Source organism: Nicotiana tabacum, chromosome 4 (genome assembly GCF_000715075.1).
Source record: "Nicotiana tabacum cultivar K326 chromosome 4, ASM71507v2, whole genome shotgun sequence".
In the NCBI taxonomy this organism is placed as follows: Eukaryota; Viridiplantae; Streptophyta; class Magnoliopsida; order Solanales; family Solanaceae; genus Nicotiana; species Nicotiana tabacum.
In genome coordinates this window covers 93,598,268-93,615,570 of record NC_134083.1, presented here as the reverse complement: position 1 = coordinate 93,615,570, position 17,303 = coordinate 93,598,268, and the positions used below count along the sequence as shown (strand labels likewise).

Sequence of the window (17,303 nt, the reverse complement as noted above, 5' to 3'; positions counted from 1 at the left end):
CTTGTGGTAGGAGCTATATGAAGGCCATAGTTAGCAGTGCTTTTGAGATAACGAATGAGTCGTTTGACAGCCTTCCAATGAGCTTCAGATGGAGTATGCGTGAATTGAGACAATTTGTTCACGGAGTAAGAACATCAAGCCTGATAAAAGACAAATATTGCAACTTGCCAATTACTTTCCTGTATTCAATAGCATCATGAGATGAAGTACTCATTTAGCAATAGAAACACCTTTGTAGTCCTGCATTAGAAGGTCATGGAGAAGATCTGAAACATACTTTGCTTGTGAGAGAAATAGGCCTTTGAAATTTCGATAAACCTTAACTCCAACAAAGTAGGATAAAGGGCCAATATCTTTAAGTGAAAAACGGGAGGCCAATGAAGGGATAACGTAATGAGTAAACCCCTTGAAAACCAAACGAGCTTTGTACTTTTCAATTGAAACATCTGCCTTCTTTTTTATCCTGTAAATTCACTTACAATCAACAACATTCTTATAAGAGTCTCGAGGAACCAACTCCCACATTTGATTTTCAATTAATACATCAAATTCAGCTTTCATTGCTGACCTCCCCCCTGGGTGCTTTTTCACCTACTTGAAGTTATGAGGGGTAACATTGGCGGGAAGCTGGAAAAGGTAATTGAATGATTTCTTTGGACAAAACATATTATTTTGTGATCGTGTCGTTGGACGGGTTGAATGAGGAGGTGGAGGCAGAGAAGGAGAAGTATGTGGAGACGGTGAATGAGAGGGAACGTTTGTTGGTTGTGCATGAGAAGTTATACAAGTAGGTGGAAGGTTTTGGGTTTTTGTTTCTACGTTGGCAGGTGATAATATTAGGAGTTGGATTATTTGCAGGGATAAGGGATTGAGGTTTCTACCTGAACCCATGGAATGCGCATGATTCTGGCCGAAGGAGACAAACTCACTAGTTTGGCCACTGGTACAATTATCTCGAACTGGCAGAGGAGAAGAAAGTAGAGAAATATCAGGAGTTTGAATTGGAGAATGTTTAGGAGTGTTATAAGAAACCTCTCACGTCGGTGTAAAAGACTTATCTTTTAAATGTGAGAATATTGTTTGAAAGGAAAAAATATTTTCAATTTTTTTTACATCTCATAAGATATAAAGTTTGGATTTAGTGGGATCAAAACATTGGTGTGCATAATGAACTTAAGAAAAACCGAAATAGATACATGGAGTTGACCTAGGCTCAGATTTATGTGTAAGGTTTAAACCATGAATAACATAGAAAACCAAAGGTTCTAAGTGAATCATAACTCGGTGCGACACCAAATAATTTTTCAAATGGTGATTTATTGTTTAGAAGTTGTGTGGGAAGTCGATTAATTACATTGGTAGCGTGTTGACAAGCAAACGACCAAAACATTGAAGGTCATATAAATGTATTTTGGCAAAGACAAACAATTGAATGAAAAACGTTGAACTTTATTTGAACAACAAGAATTACATAAAGTAAACTTGTTTGTTGATAAAACTGGTAGAGAAAATCTATTCAAAACAAAGTTCAAGATTCTTGAGTGGGGATGGCCAAGGCGATGATGCCAGACCTGACGAGGAATCTTTGTAGTGGCAATTTTAACAGTCGGCTTATTAACAGTGAAGTTCGGTCATTTATAGAGCGTTCATATTCCGACCAGATGTTCGCGTTTTCAAGTCTTTCACAGAGAAAGAAAATGAAAAAAATTCAATTGAGGTCAAATTATCTCGACAAAATTTTGACACATAAACGATATTTTGTTTGATAGCAGGTGCACATAAAGTATTAGTTAGTTTAAAAGCATTATTTGATGCAATAAATTCAGTAGAACCAAGGTGAGTAATTGGAATATTTTTACTATCGCCCATAGCTATGCCTTCCTGACCATTATATACTTCAAGATAGTAGGCTCTGTGGTGACATGATGAGTAGCATCAGAGTCAACAATCCATTGGTTGGATACAGCTTACATACCTGAAAGAAAATTATCTTTACCTCTAAATGATTATGAGAATGTGACCTGCAAACATTTGTAGTGTGACTTGTCTGTTGCATAACTAATGGTGAATAAGGTTATTAGTGTAACGTCCTTGAGCAAGCGCATTAGTACAATTGTTGTAACGCCATTGTGAGTTGTTGTTGGGTCGACGAGCAATGCGGTTATTAGAATTGGTGGATCTGTTGTGAGTTACCATAGCAGCAGTAATTGGTGTCGTTTCCTTCTTCAAATTCCTCATGTTTGAGAAAGAGCTCATGATCAATCAGTTTAGCATATAACTTCTCGTAATAAATGATGAAATCTCTTGCTCGGATTGATGTTGATATCTCACGAAAATCTGGCCCTAGACCACTCAAAATTTTCACAATCAAGTCATCATTGGAGATTGAAGCACCGACAGTGGCAAGCTGCAGAGAGAGCACACTTCATGGAGATATTTGGCGACTGGGCGGAAGTCCTTAGATAGTTGTGCAAGCTGATCACGAAGGCTAAAGACTCGCATTTGGGACTTGTTGGCATAAGCCATATGGAGCGAGTCCGAGGCAAGTTTAGCAGTGGAGGCAGCAGCTATAGTTGATGTTATCGTTGGATCGACAGAAGCCATTATGGCATTCTTGATCAACTGATCTTGGCAGAACCAAATGTTGTAGTTTGGATTATATACTTGCCTATCATTTTGTGACATAGTTGCCGAAGGAGTGGAGAAGAACCGTCAAGATAACCGAACAGATTATGCCACGCATGTGCATGGAAATCTAGGTTTTCCATGTCGCAAAGTTATGGCTGCTAACAAGCATTATTGACAGCTGCGACACAAAATTGAATTGAATATAAACACTAGAGTTATTGCTAATGGAGTCAGCATTTGTTACATTGGGGGCCATTTTAAGTGTGAGCCTCTGGTGGTAGTCAGAGGATCGAAAAAGAAGCTCGTGAGAGTCAAGGAGACTGGTCTGATACCATATAATGAATGAACAAGATGAAACAGAAGATGATTTTATTGAATGACCATGAAGTGAATATATACACAAGAGTTACTTAGATAGTACTTGGAACAAACCAAAAATCAAGAAACTAAACAACAAACTCCGACAATATTGAAAACAAGATAAATTCAAAATATATGCTATACTAAAATATAGTCAGTAAAATATAGTCAACAACAGTAAATACTATTAAGTGCGTGCTAATAGTATGCAACTTAAATTCATAAGCAATTTTAGAGTTGTTAATAGACAAATGCGCGTGTTCGTTTTACATTCTCGCCAAGAGTACAATGATGACTAGAAACAACGTCGAGTCGTTCTTACTTGACGATGAAATAGGTAGTCATTTATCACTCACCAACAACTGGACAGATGCATTATTTATGCATGAGTAGTCAGTCTTGCAGGCCGACACCTTATATTGGGTAATAATGATTTTATTCAAGCCAAATTTTAACTGTAAGTTCTCCGGAGAAGACAACAGAAATATTAAGGGGCTAGGCACCAAAAAATATTAATTCTTTTGCTTACTGTGTCGTTGATTTGATAAACACAAGGAGGCAATCCAAATTCTGGTACGAAGATCCATTTTCACCAATAGCCTTCCTTGCCAATTGTGATATCCGCGAAGCCCTTTTCAACAACTCCCCCCTCTTAACCTCCATTAAATCTCTAATACTCCTTTCAACCAGAGGCGGATCCAGAATTTAAAATCGATTTCCTATAGCCACCTCAAGTTAATATATTTTAATTTTAATAACTAGACTAAAAAAGGAGTACCGATTGGCAAACTCCAAAACTTGAAAGTAAGCATTTCTCTCTAGTAAAATAATTTGGCAAACTCCAAAACTTGACTTATAATAAATAATATTTCAAATGGGAGACTTTTCTTTAGATATAGTTATAGTACACTGAAACTATATATTATGCTAAGTGGTCCTCACCTTTTCGTTGGTGATCACCGTCGCCAAGAATGGGATAGTCGCAAAGCTTCGTCATGCCATTCCATCATGATTTTCTCTTCGCAAACACTCGCCTCGTCGATTCTTCCCCTCAGGGCATATTACAGTTTTTCACCGAGAGGGTGGATGCATACCTATCAGCAATAGGATATCTTGTTCCCACTCGAGAGCTTGTAGTTGCGGATCTGGAAGATCTCTAAGGTGAAGTTGATCTATCTATCCATGGGATGGAAGAGCATAGGCCTTTGATATCTCCTCCGGTCAAGAATTAGGGCCTCACAATCACTAGCCAATATGTGAGTAAATTTCTTAAGTAGTCATATAATTATAATTTTTTCCCCCAAAGTCTTATATTGTGTTTTCCAACACAAAAATTACAATTATTTTCACATACTCACACAAAAGTCACAATTGCCGAAAATCCAACTTTTAAGTGCAATACTGTTTACTCTATATTTTTTATGTTTTATTTTCAATCTAATATAAAAAGGATCAACCCAAACCTAAACCCATATGCAGAAATTTCTTTTGAACATTTCTAGCATAGTTATTTTGGCCTTATCCCTATTATTAAGTAGATATTTGAAAAAAAATATAATTTCGTATATTATTTAAAACATATAAAAGTGCATAAGGAAATGCAAAATCTCAATTATCTGTTGAGGAGGAAGCCATCTTTTTGGCTTAAGAGCCTCGATGATAAAGAACTCACTCATATTTCTTTAGTATATTCTAACAGTGCACATAGGTTAGATCGGGTTGGTCCTCTCTTAATTAGGTCTATATCTATTAGATTAAAAATAAAAATAAAAAATTTGGAGTAAAACAATATTTCATCGGAAAGTGAATTATTCGGCAATTGTGACTTTTGTGTGAGTAGGTGAAAATGTTGTGATTTATGTGTTAAAAATATAATTTTATGACTTTGTTGGAAAAAAAATCACAATTATATCACCATTCGTGAAAGTTGCCCTCTTTTGAATAACAATTTTGAATTTCTAGATAAGCAACTACGCCGGCAGCCTTTTAAATTTGCTACAATTTTATCGGTTAGACACTTTAATTTAGCTAGTGATTATTTGAAGTTGGTGGCTTAAACAAAAATAGTTTAAAAAAGGGATAATTGCATAAAAGTAAAGTTCACATAGGTGCTTTTCATCCGCATAGCCATCATTTTATATTTTCATCCGTATAGCCCATGAAACTCTCATAATATGACATTATCGCATGGATATAATTTTATAGATCTATATGTGATTATTTTGTTCTTTGCACATAACCAGCTTAAATCGATCATATATATTCCTATTGCAACTACAACAATGCAATCCAACTATAATACAACTTGAAAAAAATTTAAATTTTCTTCTTTCCCAAGTTCTAAATAGCAAAAACAAAAAGAATAAAAAATAAAAATCTAAACAATTGCTACAAGTTCGCATTTTGACAGAGAAATCAACAAAAAATTGACTTTATACATCGATTGTTCGAAAAAAAGTGAGAAAAAAATTATTTTTAATTTTAAGTACGCATATGTTGTACATGTATAAAAATGTATAACTATGTATAAACTCGTATGTGAAAGAGGAACTTACTTCAAAAAGAAAGACCACTACACCAAAGTCGAACAGAAATCGTGAATAGAAAGAGTAATGTTGTATAACACTATTTACACACCTAATATACAACATTATATACTCATTATAATTTTGTATAATGTTGTATAATATTATATAATGTTGTATAATGTTGTATACGAAAAGTAGATTTCACCTTCAATTTTTTTTTTCAACTGGTATGATTCTCAAAACCAACGTTAATCATGCTCAATCAACCCAGTATTCTAGATTTAAGTTACTAAAAGTTTTTTCAATATTTTTAGCTTCATCCAAATAATTTCACCGGTATTAATCAATACCCATTTGATTTTTTCCACCAAAATACATCTTCCTCAAATCTGTTAAAAAAACTCATAAATTGAAATAGCTTTAAAATCTCAGTCCAGAACTGCATTCTTGAAGAAATTTCAACAAAAATCAAGAATCCAGTTCGGCTTTTTCAATCCAAAATTTCAATCTTGAAGAAATTTTAAAGAGTTGTAATGTAGTCCAACTGAACCAAATCCGTAGGTTGAAGCTTCTTGGATCAATTAATTTCAATAGCACCCACTCGAATTTGAGCACGATTCTTTCATAAATTTTCAGATCTGAAAAGCTTCTAGCTCCCTCAACCTAATTTTTGGTTTGGATATCAAAATCTTGACTTCATAACAAACTTAGGAGGGGTGGCCACTAGAGTGGAGAGAAGAAGAGGAGAAAATATAGAAGAGATGAGTGAAGATTGTTTCGGTTAAACATTAAAACTTCTATTTCAAGATATATACAATTTGGGTCTCAGCGGGTAAAATTCCAAAATATGGGCTCTTTATGGTTATAGAACTGGGTCGGGTGATATACAGTATAATTATAACTTTAAAAAAACCCTTAAACTTATATATTAAAATCCATACAATAGTATGACACAAAAGGAACCTCCGGACATTGGTCTAATGGTAAGAGCCCATTGCATAATGTGTGGGTCATGCACATGAACTCTATCAAAGAATGATAGAGAAACAAGCCTATTATGCACCAAATTTCGAAACTTGCGCCAATTACATTCGGAAATTTCTCGATTTAAAAAAGACACCAAATTAACTTTTTCTGGTGTTTGAATCAACATGACAAAATGAAATATCTAATTCAGAAACATTGAGTAGAAATTAAAAAGTGCAATTGTCAAAAACATGAACAGGAAATGAGTACATATATAGAAGAGGAAAAATTAGAATTGAATAGGAAGGTAAGTATTAATTAGGATTTTTCCTTTTTATTAACTGTAAGTTATAATAATCCCTTAGTAGAAAGAAAGTAGAACACTCTGGAAGTCTAGAGAGACCTCCTTGTTCCAATATAAATAGTTATATCGAAAATATCCTGGATTGCACTCGAACTTTATAAGTTCCTTGGTCCAGATGTAGTGGCTGTTGATGAACCGTTTAACCCAAAAAAACGTAATTTTTGAAGGTGATTTTTATCAAATAACCACCAATAATTTAAAATCAATGAGAATATAAACTTCAAATGCTAGACTGCTAAAATAATACATGTAGCATCAAATGAACTACTAACAAAAAAAATATGTGAGCAAGAAAAAATTTAATGCCCACTGAGTTCAGCTTGCTTCAGACGAAGATGAACATACAATTAAAGATGAGTTGGTTCTTCTCTAGTTCAATTGATTTTCAAGCCTAATACTAATAGTAGTGCTAAATATTGCTTAATAAGAGATATAATTCTTATTACAAAAATGCAAGTTGAGCAAGATACATGAATTAGCTAACAAAAATGAATATGGCAATCAACTAAATCAGATGTTGATTGTCAATCTTTCTGTTATGTATAATTTTTTAAAGATTTAATTTATTGTACTTTTATATAAATAATTAACTAAAGATCTACGCCTACATAGAAATTAATACTCTTTAAAAAGCCAAAATATTTTTAGGGAAATTGCAAATTTTGTTTTATTTTTTTCTTATGAAATAGTAAGAAAGTAGAACGCTCTGGAAGGCTAGAGAGACCTCTTTGTTCCCGTAATCTCGAGAGTAATCTAGATTGCGCTCGAACTCGATAAGTTTCTTTTTCCTTTCTCCTTCCGAAACTCCCACCTATAAATAGCACTGCGCAACATTTTGGTTGTCGTCAAACAATTCGAATACAACAATCAAGTACAGCTTAAACATCATCTGATTATCATCAGTCAAAGTCCTCATTCAGATAAAAATGTCTTTGATTCCAAGCTTCTTTGGTGGCCGCAGGAGCAACATCTTTGATCCATTCTCCCTCGACCTATGGGATCCTTTCGAGGGCTTCCCTTTCTCCCGCACAGTCGCCAACACTCCAACCTCTGCTCGTGAAACCGCTGCTTTCGCCAGCGCTCGAATTGATTGGAAAGAGACCCCAGAATCCCACGTCTTCAAGGTGGATCTTCCTGGAATTAAGAAAGAAGAGGTGAAGGTTGAGGTAGAAGAAGGAAGAGTTCTACAAATTAGTGGGGAGAGAAGCAGAGAGGAAGAGGAGAATAACGACAAATGGCACCGTATGGAGAGGAGCAGCGGCAAGTTCCTTAGGAGGTTTAGGCTGCCGGAAAATACCAAGATGGAGGAGATTAAAGCAGCAATGGAGAATGGAGTGCTCACTGTGACTGTACCAAAAATGGAGGAAAAGAAACCTGAGGTGAAGGCCATTGACATCTCTTGTTAAATAACAGAGGGCGCGCGAGCGGTGGCTACTGATCGCCTATGAGTTCTGTGATTCTACTTGTAATTTCAGAAGTGTTTTCAGTGTCTTGTTTTCTGGAAGTCCGTCTGGTTTTTAGTAACTTTTAGCTCAAAAATGTGTCTGTACGATGGTATTTGTATGTTTGTGGGTCTTTTACATATACGCTTGTAATCGATCAATGTAGAATGCTGTGTGCCTTTTCCGTCAACAGCTTATTTAGTGTTTACTCTGTATACGTATATCTAATATATAGTACTGATTCTTTCATCTGGTGATTTGTTTTCCTAAAGAGATTATTATCATAGCTTTAATTGAATGATACAAAGAGGTGTTGCCTGGCTTCACCAGAGCAGAAATTTTCATTGATATAGGGTACAAATGTCATTCACATAATGTTAAGAGATAAGTTTTTCAATGTCCTCAAGAGCCCACCAAGAGTTTCTTCCGGGAATTGCTTAAATTATCTTAAATTTAAATTGTATAAATTCTGAGTTCTTAAAATTTCCATTTTTAACAGATATCGAATATATTTGAAGACTCATAGCTGTCCCTTATTAATAGTAGGAATTTGATTTTAATAGGCTGATCAATCTATTTCTCTGTCATTTAATATACGACAAAGGGTCAAATATATCCCTTTATTTTCAAAATTGATCTAAAATTATCACTCGTTATACTATTGGGTTATCTATACCCCTGCAGTCATACTTTGGGTTCAAATATACCCCTCATTTAAACAGAGGTACACGTGTTATCGTCCTGTTGGTTAATTCTAAATATCTTCTAATTAATTAAAAAGATCCATTAATCATACCCGAAAAGTAATTTTTTTAAAGCAATTTTTTTTTTGTAAAACTGAAAAAAAAATTGAAATTATAAAAAAAACGAAAATATTTTTTTTCAGTTTTTACAAAAAAACTACTTTAGAAAAAACTGAAAAATATTTTCTAAAACAATGTTTTTGAAAAAGATGAAAATAAATTTTTTAAAGTAATTATTTTTGTAAAAACTGAATTTTTTTTACTTAAAACTGAAAAAAACGAAAATACTTTTTTTTCCAGTTTTTACAAAAAAAGCTAAAAAATATTTTCTAAAACAATATTTTTGTAAAAACTGAAAAAAAAAAAAACTAGAAAGATAATTTCTAATTTAGTTAAAAATATTACAGTTTTTTTCAGTTTTTAATTGCTTTAGAAAATTATTTTTCAGTTTTTTTTCAATTTTTACAAAACTATTATGTTAGAAAATATTTTTCAGTTTTTGTAAAGCAGTTTTTTGTTAAAACTGGAAAAAGAAATATTTTCGTTTTTTCAGATTTTAGTAAAAATGTTTTTTTTTAAGTTTTTTCCAGTTTTTACAAAAAAAAAATTATTTTTCGGGTATAGATAATGAGTCTTTTTAATTAATTAGGAGATATTTATAATTGACCAACAGGACGATGACACGTGTCCCTCCGTTTAAATGAGAGGTATATTTGAACCCAAAGTATGACTGCAGAGGTATAGATAACCCAATAGTATAACGAGGGGTATTCTTAGACCATTTTCGAAAGTAGATGAGTATATTTGGCCCTTTGGCCGTTTAATATAAAACAAAAATCTAAATTGTAACTAGTTCAATAAAGCAAGACATTGAAAATAAATCGTGAACAGTAAATCATGTTTAAGCTTTTTATGAGATCTCAGTCGATCTACTCAATTTCTGAGACTAATGTAAACGATTACATGATCTTTGCTTGTCTTTTGATAGTCGTGATACTTCAAATGAGTCCTTTTAGCATTTGATATGGAGGATATTAGCCTCATGTTTTAGTATTTCTTTTTCTTGCTTTTGGGGTTCGGCGGAGGGGGTTCGAAGAGACTACATATCATATACTTCCTCCAAATTCCAATTTCATTTATATGGGATATGTTTGAGTTTTTGATTAAAATTTTCCCTTACCTACGGAATTAGGTATATTTTTATCCTCCAAGAGCATCTTTAATCGAGGCTTTTGCATCTATATCCAGTTTTGGGGTCACAATTGAACCTACACCGACTTTACAAAAAAATTGCAAGCCTACGTACTTTAGGATCAACTTCAGACTTATCGGGTCTGAAGTTTAGTCTGAAGTGAAAAAATTACACTTCAGATACACTTAAGGCCAAATAGGTCTGACGTACAATCAATGGTTTCATGTACTTAAAGTTAATAAGTCTGAAGTGAAAAATTGCACTTCAGATACACTTAAGCCAAAAGGTCTGGAGTGCAACTAATGTTTTCATGCACTTAAGGCCAAATAGTCCTGAAGTACAAATTGCCCAGAAATAGAAATTTGTTCTTCGAATTTTAACAATTCAATATACGATTTAATACCTAAATCTACTCTAAATGAGCTCAAATTTGAAACATAACCTCCAAATATCATCAAGAACAAACTTCAATCATCAATTTGTCAAAACAACAATAAATCTAACGAACCCATTTTGCAATTAAGAAAAAAAAAAAAAAAACCTAAGCAATAGTAAAAAATGTGAAACAGCAGCTCACCACTATAAAACATCTTAAATTACTTTAAAATATGTTCACAAACATCATATAAAATCATTGTTAGCTGAATAAGAAGAAGAAGAAGGAGAAGACAAAGAAGCCGAAAGATGAGAAGAAGGGCTGCAGTTATTTAAATATTGGGTCCAAGTTTTAAAAAAATTAAAAAGTGGGTACAGGTTTGTAACGACTCGACCGGCCGTTTTGAGCTTCAAAGTTCCGTTCAGTGGTTCAAGGTCTTGAGTAGCTTTCTATTGTGTATTATGACTTGCGTGCATGCTCAGATTTGATCTTTGGATGATTCGGAATGAATTTGGATGAGTGATTCTCACTTTAGAAGTTTAAGTGGAAAATATTGACTGAGGCTTGACTTTTGAGGAAACCACCCCGGAATGGTATTTTGATGGCTCCAATAAATTTGTATCGTGATTTTGGACTTAGGTGTATGCCCGGAATCGAATTCAGAGGTTCGTAGGTTGGTTTGTATTGTTTTGCCGAAAGTTGGCAATTTAAGGCTTAGAACTTTTTATAAGTTTGAACGCAAGTTGACTTCATTGCTATCGTGTTTAGATTTCTATTTCGGGACTTGGAATAAGTCCGTGTTGAATTCATGTATTTTGAGGTCCGATTCGTGATTTCGGATGTTATCTTGATGATTTGATCTTACGAGCGAGTTCCTGTTATATTTTTAGACTTGTGTTGATGTTTGATTTGGAGCCCCGATGGCTCGGGTAAGTTTCGGACGCATTTTGGAATGTTTGCAAGAGTTTGGAAATTGTTGGTGTGATTAGAGGCCTCAAGTCTCGCATTTGCAAGTTTTGGATTGCAATTGTGATGTTAGTAGTAGTTTGTTAGGTTCGCATTTGCGATGGGGCGCTTGGGAGAGCTGGTTCGCATTTGCGATCTTCTTGGTCGCATTTGCGATGTGTCCATGTTCGCATTTGCGAACAAATTATCGCGATTGCGGTGACAACAGAGGTGTGAGGGACTTCGCTTTTGCGATATTTTCTTCGCACTTGCGAATCCCAAGTCGCATTTGCGACACCTACGATTGGACAAAAAGCTGAGGGACGGGATGTTTGGTCTCATTTTCATATTTTGGAACCCTAGACTCGGTAGGAGGCGATTTTGAAGAGGGATTTTCATCTACAAACTTTGGGTAAGCGATTCTAATCTATTTCTAATCATATTCCATTGATATATCCTAAATATAACATCAAAATCATGTGAATCAAAGTAAAAATTTGTGAAAATTTGTCATGTTTTTGAAAAATAAAAATTTGAGTTTTGAGAGTCGATTTGGACTCGGATTTTGAAACTAATCACATATATGAACTTATGGGGTCATGGATAGTCGGAATCTACCATTGGACCCGGATTTAGACCGGACAAGTCCGGGATTGACTTTTGTTGGCTTTTGAGTAATTGTATAAAGATCATAGCTGTAATTATTGGAATTGATTTCTCTTGCATTATTCGAAGTTATTGAGTCAATTTTGATTAGATTTGAGTCGAGCGGAGGGGAATTGTAAAGGAAAAACTATTTTAGAGTATTGATTGAGGGCTTTTGAGGTATGTATCTTGCCTAATATTGTATGGGGGAACTATCCCATAGGAATTGGTCTATTTGTACTACTTGAACTACATGAAAGACGTGTACACGAGATGACGAGTGTATACACGACTTATTTGTAGAAATTTGACTAGCTAGTCTCTTAGGCTCTTATGTACATTAAAATGAAGTTGTCTTATCATGTTAAATCCCCCATTGCTAAATTTATCCTTATGTGTCTTATTTGAAGTTGATTGATTCATGTTCTGCCCTTGTTGCAAAATACACTCTTATATGCCTTAATTGAAGTCGTTGCCTTTTTATTGCCATGTTGTCTCTTTCGTAGTCGATTATCCTTAATTGAAGTTATTTTTATCTCTTCCATTATTGACTTATCCTTATTTTGAAGTCATTGTTATATGTTATCTCTCTTATCGTTGAGTTGTACTTATTTGGAATCATCGTTATATGTTATCTCTTTTATCGTTGGGGTCACTCTTATTTGGAATCATTGTTACATGTTATCTCTCATATTGTTGAATTACTTTTGTTTGATATCGTTGTTACACACCTTTTCTCCCATTGTTGAGTTATTCTTGTTGAAACCATTATTTTTTGTCATGTCTTTCATTGTGAGCTTGTTCCTCCGGTTCTTTGTGTTATGTAATTCTTGTGTTGATTTCTTGCCGTACTCCCGTGTTAGTATTGTTGTTGTTGTACTCAATGTTGTTGAGTCGAGGGCTACATGTGGTTGTTTTATTGGAATTTATGTGGAGTAAATGTTGTGGTATATGGGCACATGTGGTGCGAGTTGTTATATTGTGTTGTTATATTTTTGGCACACGTGATATTGTTGAGAGGATTGTCGGGGTGTTCGCACGTGAATTGTCTGTGTTATTGTTATTATTGATATTGCACATGTGGAATGACAACACGGGCTATATATGTGGGTTGTGCATGTGGGAAGACAAGGTGGAAATATTATTATGCACGTGCGGCGAGAAAAGGCCGGCATTTACTTTGTTGTTGCGCACGTGGCGAGACAAGGGGGCTATGTCGGGGATGATTTGTGATGACTTATGATAGCCTGGGTGCATTGTTATTGATGACATTTGTGTAGTGGTGTGCTTACCTTGTGTGAGTCATGCATTTTATGCTTTGTTGTGTTGTTTCCTTTGTTTCATTTGTTGTCTCTGTTCTCACTTGTTGACTCGAGTTATAATAGAACACTTGCACAAGTATACACATAATTAATCACCCCTATCGGTTTAAGACGATGAACTCTGATGTCTATAGATCATTTACATATATTCTCTTGTACTTGCCTTCTGTGTGAGAGTTGTACTATTGGTATGTGAGTTATTTGTGAACTTATGAGTTATTGTTATAACTGGCACGTGAATTATCCGTGTCGATATGAGGTATTAATAGCATTGGCACGTGAGTTGTTCGTGCAGCACGTGAGTTGTCAGTGCGATTGCGATTTGTAATGTCGGCACAAGATTTCAAGAGATTAGGGTTCATGACTTGGGACCCACTAATTGTGCTGATGAGGTATGGTACCTCGGGAAAGTTCTTGTATTAACCTTGTGTGAAAGCGGTTGTTTATTTGGTTGCTACCTGTTTTTCCTTACTTGATTTCACCGGACCTTGATTGTATTCAGCTTACTCTACGGTGCTATTACCTGTTTGTTCCTTGTTGCTAATTGTTGCTTCTAGTTTTCTATTGCAAGTATTGTTGTCGTTTTACCATGCTTAGCTTTATATTGGTATTGTTCCCTGTTAGTTTCACATTTATACTTGTACATGTTATTATGCCTAGTAGGTGTCTTGACTATTCCTCATCACTACTCCACTGAGGTTAGTCTTGATACTTACTGGGTACCACCGTGGTGTACTCATGCTACGGTTTCTGCATATTTTTGTACAGATCTAGGTACTTCAGAGTTTTTTGATCATTAGATAGTTGATCAGATATCGCTGCGGAGACTTCAAGGTATACATGTCATCGCGTTCGCAGGCATCGAAGTCACCTTCTGAAGTTTATTTTTTATAGTTTATTTCCGGAGCAGTTGTACGTAGAAATTTCCTAGTGAACTCAGTAGAGCTTATGACCTGTACTACCGATTTTGGGTATTGTATCATGTTAGGATTGTTGGCTTTATATAAAAATATATTGTTTATGTCTAATAGTTGTTTTGGTTAAATTCTCTCATTTAATTAAGTAAGTGTTAGGCTTACCTAGTCTTAGAGACTATGTGTTATCACGACATCCTACAGAGGGAAATTGGGGTCGTGATAAGTTAGTATCAGAGCTCTAGGTTCGTAGGTGCTACGAGTCATAAGCGAGTTTAGTAGAGTCTTGCAGATCGGTACAGAGACGTCTGTACTTATCTACGAGAGGCTATGGAACTATTAGGAAGATTTACTTCTCTCATTCCTATCGTGCGAGTTCATTGATTTTGGAGTTTGAGCCTTTATCATTCTATTCTCTCATAGATGGTGAGAACACGAGCTGCAGTTACTGATGACGCTGCCCCCCAGAGCTGGTGTTGTTAGGGGATGGAGAAAAGGCTGAGGCAGAAGAGAAGCACGTGCTACAGCTAGAGCACCTACCAGAGAAGTAGTTGAGGAGCCACCAATAGCTCTGATTGGGGGACAGGTATCGGAGGCGCCTGTCGGTGCCCCGGGACTTCAGAAGACTTTAGCGCAGTTCCTGAGCATGTTTGGTATATTGGCTTATGCGAGAATGATTTCGGTTGCGCCAGCTACGTCACAAACCGGGAAAGGAGCTCGGACTCCCACCGCCCGTACTCCAGAGCAGCGAGTTCATATTGGTCAGGTTCAAGGTGTTATGCTAGCACAATCTGTTATTCCGGTTCAACCTAAGGTCAGGCCAGGGGTATTTGGGGAGGAGCAGCTGAGACTTGAGAGATTCAAGAAGTATCTTCCTCCTACATTCAGTGGCTTAGCTTTAGAGGATATACACAATTGTTTAGAGAAGTATCATCGTATTCTCCGCACCGTGGGCATTGTGGATACGAGTGGGGTTGCATTTACTACATTCCAGCTATCGGGAGAAGCCTATCAGTGCTGGCGGGCTTACGAGAAGGGTAGCCCAGCCGATGTAGCTTCACTTTTATGGACTCAGTATTCAGAGATGTTCTTGAGAGAGTTTGTTCCCTAGACCCTTCAGAATGCATGGCGCGTGAAGTTCGAGCAGCTGCGCCAGAGGTGCTATGTCAATGTCAGAGTATGATGTTAGATTCATTGATTTGTCCAAGCATGCACCTGCTTTAGTTTCTACAGTTAGAGAGCGAGTCTGCAGGTTCATTAAGGGGCTCAGGTATGGTATCGGATTCAGCATGGCTCGGGAGTTGGAGATGGATGTTTTGTTTCAGCAAGTAGTAGAGATCGCTCGCCGATTAGAGGGCATGTGGGGCAAGGAGAGAGAGGGCAGGGAGGCTAAGAGGCCACCTGGAAAGGGAAGATCTACTGATCCCTATTTTGGAGGCAGGGTACGTCATAGTAGAGGTTTTGTGGGTCAGCCAGTTTAGTTTGCACTTCAGACTTCACCTGGTGCTTCAGATATCCATGGGTCCCAAAGTACCCGTACCGGACAGTTTTCACAGCCACGTCATCGGAGAGGTTGCTTTGAGTGTGGGGTTACCTGCCATATGCTGAGAGATTGTCCCAGACTCCGGAGAGATATGCCATAGCGGAGTATTCAATTTATGAGTTCTGCTCCAGTTGCTGTTATACCTGCACCGCCAGCTAGGGGTGGAGGTCAGGGTGGAGGTCAGGCAGGTAGAGACCGCCCTAGAGGGGGAGGCCGGGCCCATTGTTACGCTCTTTCTAGTTAGGTAGAGACCGATGCTCCAGATGATATTCTTACATGTATGGTTTTAGTTGAGTATAGAGATGCATTTGTGTTGTTTCGATCCGGACCCATTTATTGGTAAGATTCATCCTACCTTGCTTCAGATATGGTTGTGTTTTGTGATTCTTCTACTCTATTCATGTGTTCACGCTAGTTGAGAATCTTATTGTGATAGCCTGTGTCTATCGTTCAGGTTTGGTTTCTATTATAGGTTATGAGACTTGGGTGGACTTTCTGTTAGTTAAATACGGTGGATTTGCTATGATCTCCGGATGGTTTGGCCCTACTTGTGGGTTGGGTGCTTTAAGGTATGAGAAGTTGTTACGTGTTGTGGTTCTATTTCTACGAGGTTGAGTTAGTAGGATGGTTTAGTTGCTGAGATATTTACCTTACTCGTGATTCCAAGTGGATGATGGAGACCTGGTGTTCTGGATGGATAAGTGTGTTTGTACTGGGCTATGCGCTGCGGTGAGGTCATATTAAGGTAAGATTTGTTGTGGTTGTTGCGTGTGTCTTACTTCTTCCTTGTGGATTGGATCCACAATACGATATCAGTGGGGAGTTGTGCATGTTTGGCTTATTTGACAGTTCTTCCATGTCTTTCTTTTTTCATATCAGTCATATTTGAGTTGTGCTTGTTGGGTTTGGATTTCGATGTGTGAGCCCAGATGGAATTTGAGGTAGCTTGTTGATCGGATGGGTAGTTATGAGTTCTGCAGGGTTCTTACACTATTTTTAGCATTGTGAATGTTTAGGACAAGGTTCTAGTCGATATAAGTCTGTTTGCCGGTACTAGGTTTGGTAATGGACGGTTGTTGCGGCCAGACTTGTTGCTATAGGCATATGAATGATGTGTTATGTCGTGTGGTTATACTTTGTGGGTGTATGCATGAGCCTTTGTAGCTAGTTAAGGGTTTTACAGTGTGCTTGTGTGATAATAGGGCCATTGGTAGATGTGAAGATTTGATTCTAAGGCTTATCGGCATGAGTGGAAGGAATAATCTACGGTTGAGATGGTGTTGTCGGGATTGTGTAAATTGAGGTGATGTAGGATCACCCGTGAGTATGTGCATG

General features: G+C 36.5%; 1 protein-coding gene across 1 annotated transcript; it reads left to right on the top strand.

Moving 5' to 3' along the window:
• The first annotated feature begins 7,680 nt into the window (after nucleotides 1-7,680).
• On the top strand, nucleotides 7,681-8,537 carry LOC107779995 (17.8 kDa class I heat shock protein). Its single transcript, XM_016600503.2, has one exon. It carries the CDS (start codon nucleotides 7,773-7,775, stop codon nucleotides 8,250-8,252), a length of 480 nt encoding a protein of 159 aa, XP_016455989.1. The 5' UTR covers nucleotides 7,681-7,772; the 3' UTR covers nucleotides 8,253-8,537.
• The last annotated feature ends 8,766 nt before the right edge of the window (nucleotides 8,538-17,303 follow it).